Source organism: Aptenodytes patagonicus, chromosome 1, assembly GCF_965638725.1.
Source record: "Aptenodytes patagonicus chromosome 1, bAptPat1.pri.cur, whole genome shotgun sequence".
Taxonomy (NCBI): Eukaryota; Metazoa; Chordata; class Aves; order Sphenisciformes; family Spheniscidae; genus Aptenodytes; species Aptenodytes patagonicus.
In genome coordinates this window covers 25,445,242-25,455,943 of record NC_134949.1, presented here as the reverse complement: position 1 = coordinate 25,455,943, position 10,702 = coordinate 25,445,242, and the positions used below count along the sequence as shown (strand labels likewise).

Sequence of the window (10,702 nt, the reverse complement as noted above, 5' to 3'; positions counted from 1 at the left end):
TTTTTTCCACGTGCAAGAATCAAATCGAAATTCAAATCCGTACATAGCGAACCATCTCTGTCCATATAGATACGATATTCAGGGGGGAGAGGGAGAGGAGGTAAACCAAGAAGGGGGGGATAACCAGCAGGCAGCGGAGGCAGGGCAGGATCAACACAGTGGGAATATATATACATCGAAATAATTAAAGTGGTGCAGCGTTCCCGGCTCGGGTAATACAGATCCCAAATAAATACAGCAGAAATTGGCTTGGCGCTTTTTCTTTTTTTTTTTTTAAACCATCTCTCCACCTGAGATGCAACGGCAACAAAAAATAGAGTCTTTAAAAAACAAACCAAAAAATAATTAAAAAAAAAAAAGAAGAGGAAACAATCAGTCCCACAAACGTTAGTGGCGATATAGAGCATAACACACAAAACCGCTTAACAGGTGCATGCAAAGAGGCGGGCGGGCGGGCGGCGGCGGCGGGAGCTCCCACCGGCGGAGCGGCGCTCCCCGCTGGCGGCCGCCCCTCACGGCTGGAGCGGCGGCGGGCCCTGCAGCAGCGGCCCGGGCGGGGGCGGCTGGTCGGGCCCCCCCAGCTCGGCGGGGGGCCGGGGCAGTCCCAGGGCGCTGTCGTGCAGCTTGCGGACGTGCTTCTTGAGGTCAAAGTTCCTGCAGAAGCCTTTGCCGCAGGTGGGGCAGGTGAAGGGCTTCTTGTCGTTGTGGGTGTGCATGTGGAAGGTCAGGTTGTACACCTGGTGGAAAGCCTTGTTGCAGATATTGCACTTGAACTGCTTCTCCCCGCTGTGAGTCAGCTTGTGGTTTTTGTAATTGCCTGGGGACGAGACAAGAAGGGCAAACGGACCGGGGGGTGAGAACTGGACGCTGCAAGGGGGAGAAAAAAAATCCCCAAACCCTGCCCCGTCCCCAGAGCCCGGCTTTGGCCGAAAGCGACCGCCGATCTCTTAGCAAACGCCCGCCTTCTCCCCGTCCTCCCCGCGGCTGTTCCTTCGACAGACGAGAAGGGAATTATCGAATAAACCGAAATCACATCAATTGCCGAAATAAAACCCCTGGGTTTAGCCTGCCCAGCGACACGGGGAGAAAAATTAACCAAACTCCCGCACGCGGAGGGGAAAAAAGGCGGCGAACTCGTTTGCCAGGGTGCGCTGGAAGCTGCGCGTTGCAGTGCGCGGAAAACGGGCGCTGCCCGCGGGAAGGCTGCCCCCGCGCTCCCCCGACAACGAAAGCCCTGCCCCACTCCGTGGGCCGTGCCGTAGGAAATGTGTCGGGGCTCGCGATACTTAAAATTAACCTAAATCTCTAATAACAGAAATTAAAAACAAAATCAATCTCTCCCCCCCCCCATCGCAAATTGTCCCGACGCTTGACATCGCCTAGGGGGGCCCCGGGCGAGGGAGAGGGCGCTGGAGTCTGGTACCTTTCTGGTGAAATCCTTTGCCACAAAATTCACAGACAAAAGGTTTGTAGCCGGCGTGTATTCGCGTGTGTGTGTTCAGGGTCGAGCTCCGGTTAAAGGCTTTGCCGCACTGGTTGCACTTGTGCGGCTTTTCCTGGAGGGAAACAAACGCCAAGTCGCGCCTTGTTGGTTGGTTTGCAGGGCTCGTGTGCTGGTTTGCAGGGTTTGTGTGTTAGCCGACGGCTCGCCGTCGCCTGGCCCCGCTCCCAGCGCGGGGCACCCCGCGGTACCCCAAACGAAATCCCCCGGCGGCTCCGGCTCAGCCGCCCCCCGCACCGCGCCGCTGCCGCGGAGCGGTCGGACAACGCCGGGCTCCCCAAAAAGCGCGAGCGAAGGGGTCTCGGGGAAGGAGGGAGGGAGGGAGGGAGGGAGGGAGGGAAGGATGGAGGCTCACCTGGGTGTGGATGATCTTGTGCCGGCAGAGCGTGCTCGCCTGTCTGAAGCCCTTCCCGCAAACTTTGCAAACAAAGGGTCTGGCTCCCGTGTGCACCGGCATATGGCGAGTTAAGTTATAATGTGCATTAAATACCTTCAGAGTGAAATCAGACAAAAAAAATAATTGCGATTAGAAGGCGAGAGCGCCGAGGGGAAGCCGTCGTTTAAAAATAAAGCGAGCGAGCGACCGACAACCCGGCGGACAGACGGACGGGGGTAGGAGGCTGGGGAAGCAGGGGGAAGGGAGGCGGGCTGCGGCTCTACTTGCCTTTCCACAAACTTCACACGTGAAAACTTTGGGCTTGCTGCTCGGGGAGCCGCGGCTGAACTCCGAGGTCTTGTAGGCGATTTTTTCCGAGAGGATCTGAGCACTTTCTTTCATGTAATGCTGCAGCTGAGCCTGCGATAGGTCCTTGAAGGCTACCCCCGCCGGGTACTTGTCCACGGACGGCAGCACCAGCTTGTTCCGCTCCGCCAGGTAAGCCTTGGGCTGCGGGTGCAAGGGAGAGCTGAGGAAATAAGAAGCCACCGGGTGGATGTTGACACTGGAGGACGGGTGACAAGGGCTGTCGCCTCGGTTGAAATAGCACAGGGCTCCCATGGCGTGGAAGGAGGAGTGATTGACCACTCGGGGTCTTACCAGTTTGTACTGCTGCAAGGGCAGGGCATCGCGGGGGAAATCTCCTTTCAAGCTCAGGGCACAGTTCAAGAGATCGCCGCAGCTAAAGGAGGGCGAGGAAGAGGAGTCTAAATGAGCCTTCCTGGGTTCCGCTCCGGCCACCGCCGCTTTGGGCAGGGGGTCGTACGCCACCGGGACAAAGGGGATCATGCAGGGGATGGAGGAGTTGAGGTGCAGCGGGTGCTTGGGGTCGCCTTTGGCCACGGAGCCGTGGAGGAGCTGCGGGACGGGGATGGAGCGGGGCTCTGGCGTCCGCGCCATGATGCGCTCAATGGAGAAGGCGAGGGGCTTGGGCGTGCTGATCATGTTGCTCCTGGCAGACAGGCTTTCTCTGGCCGGAGGAGTCGCTAGGATTTTGGTCGCCGTGTGGTGGCCACTATTGTCCATGGCTGGATTGCATTTGTTCGCCCGGTTTGAGCCGCTTTGGTAGACGCCTCTTTTTTTTTTTTCCCCCTCCTCTCCCCTCTCTCTCTCTTTCACTCTCTCTGCCCCTTTTCTTGTCACTGATCTGCAAGGAGGGAGACCAGCATCGCCGCCGCCACCATCACCACAGCCTCCGCCGGCGGAACCAGCCTTCTTAGTCCAGTGGACTCATGCCAGCCCATCACAGTTTACTTTGGCGCACCAGTGACTCGGGACAATCGCTACTTATTTCTATCAATAGAAAGTGTTGTGTCAATAACGCAGCCAAGATCTCGCCAATCGTTAACTTCCAAGAGGAGAAGGTAAACTAGATAATTGCTCAATTCGCTTCCAACAGTCAACAGGAAAAGTTTTTTCCCCCCCAGTAAGCGGCTACTTTTCATTGGCGCCCGCGCCTCCCCCGCCCAGGGAAGGAGGCGTCTCTCCCTCCTTCTTGCCGCTCTCCCCTCTGCCTCCCTCCCTCCCTCCCTCCGTCTCTCTCTTTTTTATTATTATTATTTGCAATCTGCTTAACCAGGCTTTAGAGGCCAAGCAAATCCGAGATCAATTTTCTTGTTTGGCTTTAAGTGACATCATCTAAAATCATTGTCCAAGTGCTAAATAGGGATGTGAAACCCAATTCAAGGGCAAGCGCCAGGGTATTTGTCAAACGAGGTGCTGCAGAAGAAGCGGCTGGAGGGGAAGCTGTTTGTTTCCTTGCCACTTTCCAGCCCGAGCTCTCTTTGTGCGTGGGTGTGTGTGTCGGAGGGAGGGAGGGAGGGAGGGAGATGGCTGCTCTGCTCCTGGGACTGTTACTGGTCTGCTCACTGCTTTAAAGAACAAGGTCGGGTGGCGGTGAGCTTTTGGAAAACACAGTAAACAAATGAGCGGGGAACTTGCGACAAGCAGACAGCGAGAGCAAGGCGTGGGGATGCGGGAACCACCCGGGCCAAATCCAACGAGTGCTTGCGAGCAAAAGGATGAATCGAAGCCTGGGGCTGGGGAAGAGAAGGAAAAGGAGGTAGGAAGAGGGAGTGCCTTTTAAATCTGAAGCACTATTTAGAGAGAAAGAGAGATATGTATATAAAGTAACCTGCCTATACACTAGGTATAGCTTCTCTGCGCTTAAATAATACACGCACAACACAAATACCGGAAACTCAGGATCGGTGTAGATACACGAAGTAGTATACAGCACACACACTGCTTGTAGGTATATGCGCACCTAAGCAGATGCGCTCCCCATGTATTTAAGCGAAGCTTGGCGGCCTTGTTCCGGGCGGGTAGCTCCAACGCCCCGGGTGAGTGTACTTACAGCGAAGCGAGGGGTCGGGGAGAGGAGAGGGACAGCCGTGGGTAAGGGGCTTTCTGTATTCACCCCCTGTCCCACCACCCGGCAGTTCGGGGTCAGAACAAGCTCCCGTTCCTCCCGCCGGCTTGAGGTTCACTTGGCTGGTGACTGAGAGGCCGCTACCGAAATCTCCGGGAGCAGCCAAGGGTCCCTCCGTCCGCGCCCCCCCGCCCCCGGGAGCGGGCGGCCGGCGGGACACCGCGGGGCCGCTTCCCCCGGCGGAGGGGCCCGCGGGGCGGCCTCCACTCCCGCGGCCCAGCACTGCCCTTCTCCGGGGCCGGGGGAGGGAGGAAGGACGTCCTGGGTCTTGCTAGAGGCAGGGAGGCCCGGCCCCCGCTGCTCGGGTACCAGCTGGGGAGCCTGCAAAATGCTGTGTCTCCCCCCACCCCCCCCGGCCCAGGACAACCCGCTTGCGGGGAAGCGGGAGCAGGGAGGAAGGGCTGGGGCCCCGGGAAGGAAGAGATGGAGGGATGGAGGGAGGCGTCCTTGCCCTTGGCGCTGTGACCGGGCCGATGCCGCCCTGGGCCACCGCGGCCCCGTTTGAGGAGGACAAGGCAGCGGCTGTTGCACGGCGGTACCTCCGCAGCCGGGAGCTGCCGTGCGAGCATCGGGGAGCTGCGGGGGACGGAGGAAGAGATGCCCCTCGGTCCCCGGGACAGGCGTCCGACGACGGGCCGTGGCCCGGGCATCCCTCGCTGCGGAGGATGCGCCCCGCACGCCCTGCGACCTCCGTGTCCGCCCCGTCCCCGCGGTGCCCCGGAGCGCAGGCGGGCGACAGGAGCCGGGGCTGACCCCGGGATGGACACAGCCATGCGGACAAGCGTGGGGCGGAGGAAGGACCCGAGCCGTGCCCTGCCGTGCCGTGCGGGGTCCCTGGCCGCGGTGCTCCGCTCCAGCCCCGCTCCCTGCTTTCCCTCGGCCGGGGCGGGGGGCCGCCGGCCGGGGTGCAGCTGCCGCCGCCCCCCCGGCAGATGGGTCGCGGCGTTAAGACCGTAATTGCTGCGCCGGATCGGGTTGCCGCAGCCGCCCGCCTCTTACCTGCTGCTTCCCGCACCGGCACCGCCAGCCCCGGCTCGGCCGGTGTCACCGCCCCGGGGGGCCGCGGGGACCCCGGGGGGGCCGGAGCCGTGTCCCCCCAGCGCCGTGCGGGGCAGCTGCCCCGGGCTGCGCGCTTCTCCGGGGTGTCGGTGTCTCTCGCTTATTTTGTGTCTGCCAGAGGAGAGTTTCCTCCTTCAGAGCAATTTACATTTAATTCAATCTAGGCAAATTTCCTCTTGATTGGTGCTGAAGAAGGGAATTATTGTTGAGTGGGTTTTAGAGGCTTCAAATCCCATATACTTAATATGTTAACAGCTTGCTCTTAACTGGTCTTTTTGGGATTGACTTTTTGACATGTGTTTGAAAGTAAAATATGTAGTGTCATTTGAGCGGGGTAAATATCCCAAAGCAGCAATTACAGCCCTGCCATTACAATTATACTGGCCGCCTCAATACTGAGATACACTCTTGGAGAAGCGGGAGCTTTATTATTCGTTACTTCTTTACGGATATGCCTCCCTTTCTTTCCGTACCGCACACGAAAACTTATGTTCGTGCCTAATTATTGAATAGAGATCTAAAAGCCTTTTTTTTTTTTTTAATTTTTCTTTTTTGGGAAGTCATTCAGTTCCGTCTCAGAGATGGAGCCTTGCTAGTGCTGGGGTTGCCCGCAATATAGACAGACTTACTAAAAACAATGTCGATATATTTTTTTAGTCCTGTCCCGAGCTTTGCCTTGCGCTCGGACGGCGTCTTTTCAGCGATGTTACGTATCTGCCGAGCTGCAAATATCCTGCAGTCGTGCCGGTGCAGAGAGGTTTTTCCCGAGGCAGAGAGATTTACGGGCTCTGAGGGTGGCGAAGAGTAACCTCTTGGCCGGTTTCTTTTTGCAGGGGGCACGGCGGGCTGCAGGCTGGGCCAGCCTCCCCGGGTCCGGACCTCTCTCCAGGCTGGCGGCACGTACCGAGTCCCGGTAGAGGGGGCCGGCGGGGGCAGGAGCGGGCCCGCCGGCCTCCCAGAGTTACAGACCGTCGGAGGAATTAAGGGCAAAAGTTTTGCCTCGGGTTGATTTCGTGTTCTGCCCGGGAAAGCTGCTGTTCTCTTTTTCCCCGTAATCGGTTTTGTGTTTCATTCGCTCCTAGGCTATGTTCTTGATATTGCTCACTTGCATTATTGTCATAACGTATCTCTACATGCACTCAAAATCCGAGTCACCGGAGAATTCATCTCGTCGTCCGGATTACTCCAATCCGATCCCAGAGGCGATTAGAGGGAGGTAAAATACCGCCTAAAGCCTAATCTTTAATTTCTTCCTCCTTAATAAAATGAATAATTCCATTGCGTTTTTAAGTAAAAAATGAATTGAAAAGGATAGTAGCTCCGCTAACCTTCTGTTGCGTGTATTAATCTTTCCCTGGAAGTGTTCTACCGCAGCCCTCCTGCACCTCGCGGCGAGCTCCCTCCCTGCGCTCCGAGCCCGCTCCCCACGGCTGGGGAAGGGAGGGCGCCGACCAGCCGGGCCCGGGGGCCGTTTGTCTGGGCGAGTTTAATGGGGAGGGAACAGGGAGGTTACGGAAAATGCTTCTGGCCGGGGCACCGGCCGACCCGACGGCGCCCGGTCAGAGCCTGGTTACTCTTGTTATTATTTATTGTAATAGTCATCATTACTAGTGCCACCACCGCGATCCGCTGCAAAAGCTGGGGTTTGCCCTCGCTAAAGACCAGTCCTCGCCGTCCCCTCCCGAGCCGCCGGCTTTGTGAAGAGGCGATTTACCCCCGACACGGGACAAAAGCCCCCCCCGCTCCTCGGCTCCGCCGCCGCCGCGCCCCGTGTCCGAGGAGCGCCTTTTCTCCCCGCAGCCGCAGCGAAACGCATTGACCCTGGCTTGGAATTAGCCCCTGGCTGCTGGGCTCGCCGTTCATTCCCACTCAGGGCTTGTTGTTTACTCTCTGTGGAAGGGAAGTCAAAATATAAACGGGGGAAAGAGTTAAAGCGGGGGGGCAGCAGACTCCGGGATTACCAGGCTGGCGGGCGGGCCAGCTGCGGCCCCCGTTTATCAGCCGGCGTTGGGGGAGATCCAGCGCCGCCGTCCTTTTCGGTGGGAACCTGCTGCTGCCGCCGCCCGCCCGGCTGCGGGGGCGGGGGACGGGGCTCCCCGGCGCCCCCGGCCCCGGCGAGGCGAGGGCGGCAGCAGGGCCCGGGCACACCGGGCAGCAGCCTCGGGCTCTGCTGCTTCAGGAGCGAGGGCAAAGGCGCTTGGGCTTTGCCGCGTTGTTTTAAGTTGTAACACTTCGGCGTTTTCTCCACTGACATTTTCTCCGGGGAAAATCGATATATATATATATATCTGTGTATATACCTTCTGAGACTATGTATAGTCTCCCCATACAGGGAGTGCGTGTTGGCATCCCTCTATATCAGTTCCACCGCAAGGAAAAGAATAAAGTATTGCTATTTTTGACAGAATCCATCACGAAAGAAAAACAGTTGACACTGACCCGCCAAACACAAGTGTTCCCGGAGGTAAAACAAAGTTTGACAGTGCAGTACGTGTCATACAGATCCCTCTAAACCGAAACCCAAACGGGTGCAAATTAAGCCTTTTCACGTATAAAGCCTTTAATCACATATAATCGAAATTACAAGTGACCCTCTAAAGCAGCGCTCCCGGCCCTCCCGTAATTCATGCAAGCGATTTGTCTAAGTGTGCCAGCTCCGAACGTGAACTGCAGCAATCACGTCTAATCTAATCAGTCCGCCTGTGCGGGGACCCGGCGGTGTCATCAGCTCCAAAGGGCCCTTGGTGAAAGTGGCTGGGAGGGGCCAGCGGCAGCTGGAGCCATGAATGACACTTTCTCATTTGTTCCTTTCCCAGTTCAACACATGTTTAGCCCCGTTGCTGCTAAATGAACGCCTTGCGCTCTTTGGCTCGGGGAAGCTATTTATTTTTAAGATTCCCGAATAGGATCAGGAGCAATTAACTTATTTTTGTTTCTATTTTCTCCCAGTGTATTGGGAGCTAACCTGGAGCAAAGCAAAGAGCTGGCCGGCTGCGTGGGCGCCTCGGTGCTGCATTCCCGGCACCGGAGTACGCCGGGCTCGCCTTGACGGCGGGGAGAAGGTGTCCGCCATCAACAGGCTGCCAGACGCGGACCCGGGACAAACCCCCGCTCTCTTGTGGCGGGGTCCGTTTCGGTGTGCCGCTGCCGAGAGGGAGGGAGAAACCAAGCGACGAACAGTAAAATAAGAACAAAAGCAGGAGCCGTGCCCCGTCGCGGCCGCTGCTGGACGGCGCTGCGCCCGGCGAGGGCTCCCCGCCGCCCCCGGCTGCTCGCCCGGCACCCCAACCCGGGCACGGACACGGGGGACAACTGGGCATCCCTCGGGGGTGGGGACGAGAGACAGTATTGCCCCTAAGGCCAAAAACTTAAACTTTGATTGTTGTTGATTTTGTTTTGTTTTGTTTTTTATTTTTTTTAGTCGCTATTAGAAAAAACCGCGCCTGTGCCGGTGGGAGCCCGGCCGGACCGGGAGCTGCGCTGTGCAGCCCAGGCCGGCCGAGGTGCCTCTGCGGGTCCCGCGGGGGTCTCAGGTTCCGTCCCTTTCGCACAAAACGAGTTGAAGTCCTCCTTTAGAGAGGACTCTCCTGTCGCTGCCTGGCGGCTCCCGCCGTCTGCTGCTCGCTCGTTTGCTGTTAGTCAAACGCTTGATTCAAAACCCCTTCGGAGGATGCGTAACGTAACGGAGGGTACTCTCTGCGCAGCTCTGCTCACCAGCAACCCACCCCACTGCCTTACACCCCCTCCCCGACACCCCGCGCTCATTGCCCTGTCCCTCGTGGAGCCGCACTTGCTGCCCACGCAGAGGTGCCCCGACCGGCCTCCGCGCCACGGGTTTGGCGTGTCCCAGGAGGAGCTCTGGCCCCCCCACGAGCCTGGAAACAACCGGGGCCTGACCCGAGATCCCCCCAGGACCCCAGGAACCGTTGAGTGGGTGCCGTGTCCCCAGGGCCAAGGAGCGAGGCCGCTCCTCTGGGCGCCATTGATGAGCACCCGGTCCCCCGGAGACGGCTCGCCCCCTCGCAATGGCGCTCCCTCCAAAGCTGCGCCCGCTCTCTGCTCGAGATCGGATTTAAAGCGCGGGGTGGCTCTACAAGCACGAGTCACGGGCGGGGAACAGCCGGTGCGGGCGCACACGGCGCCAAGCGGGAGCCCTGATGCCCCCGCGGGCGGGACCGGCCGTGGCGGGGCCGTGGCGGGCAGCGGCAGCCACGGGGCGGTGCAGCGGAGACCTGCGGGGTCCTGCGGGGCCCGGCACGGGCCCGCCGCGCTCTCCCCTCTTGGCCTCAGCGGCGGTGGAGGGCTGAGCTCGGCTGGAGGTGGGGGACTCCGTGCCCCAAACACGTCCTGCCGCCGCGGCGGTTTCCCCCGGCCTCTGCCTTGCCTTGCCTTGCCCATCGCCTCCTTGGCCGGGGGAGGGGGGGAAGCGATAGCCGGGGGGGGCGGACCCTTGGCCCCGGGCACCCCCCCTGCCCCGACGGCGGGAGAGCTGGCAGGGGCAGCGCCGCTCTCCCGCCCCGGCCCCGACCACCGCCGGCAGCGCGGGGCGCGCACCCGGTCGTGGCTTTTCCTGGTTCGGCTTCAACAACCCCTTCTATGCCACAAAGATGCAGCGGGGTGAATTAAACGAGAGCCCTCCTGCCCCCTTGCTAAGGGCTCCCCGCACTCCGCGCCCGCTTAGGAAAAGCGGAGGCCGCGGTGGGGGCGGCGGCTGGGGCAGTGCCCCCCGCGCAGCCCCGGGCAGCCCCGCGGAGCCCCGGGACGGAGCGGCGGGAGAGCCGCTGCCTGCCTCGCACTAAGACGTACGGCGAGAGGTGATGCTCGCCTCTCCCGGACGGGCACACAGCTCCAGGAGTGTGCCGAGGTTTTAAACACGTAAATTGAAATGTAAAGGCGGACCTTGCTTCCGTGCCAGCGGGGTTTTGCCGCGGCTGCTGGCGGCGGCGGTGCCTGACTCCGAAGCTGTCACACAGATACTCACTGGCCTTCTCAAGCTTGGCGTTGGTTCACGGTTTCACAAATCTAGTTACTAAGAAGATATGTGCATTAATAAGAAATGGAATAACCTTTGGAGCACTGTCATTTCTGTACCTGCCTTCCTGTGATGTCTGCTGTGCTGCCTTTCTAATAATAACTTATCACATACTTTGTGTCTGAGTTAATTTCTCTGAAATCACAAATGTCTTGTAACTTCTTCATGGTTACATCATCTTTGGTTTTTTTACTATTTCCTTACTCATCTCGATCTTACTGACAGACATGTCTTGCAAGTACT

The 10,702-nt window shown here is 59.0% G+C and overlaps 1 protein-coding gene across 1 annotated transcript; it reads right to left on the bottom strand.

Annotated features, from left to right (window-relative positions):
* Positions 1-512: 512 nt before the first annotated feature.
* Positions 513-2,963, bottom strand: FEZF1 (FEZ family zinc finger 1). The gene is made up of 4 exons (XM_076328641.1): positions 2,166-2,963; positions 1,857-1,991; positions 1,424-1,556; positions 513-817 (listed from the first exon to the last, which is right to left on the bottom strand). Exons 1-4 carry the CDS (start codon positions 2,961-2,963, stop codon positions 513-515), a joined length of 1,371 nt encoding a protein of 456 aa, XP_076184756.1.
* Between the last annotated feature and the right edge of the window lie 7,739 nt (positions 2,964-10,702).

What these genes read in the sequence shown, in the direction of transcription:
- FEZF1 (XM_076328641.1), bottom strand. Translation starts at nt 2,963, where the DNA reads ATGGACAATAGTGGCCACCACACGGCGACCAAAATCCTAGCGACTCCT. An exon ending in CGTGTGAAGTTTGTGGAAAG is followed by an intron (nt 1,992 to 2,165) that starts GCAAGTAGAGCC and finishes TTCACTCTGAAG; the next exon opens with GTATTTAATGCACATTATAA. An exon ending in CAAAGGATTTCACCAGAAAG is followed by an intron (nt 818 to 1,423) that starts GTACCAGACTCC and finishes TCTCGTCCCCAG; the next exon opens with GCAATTACAAAAACCACAAG.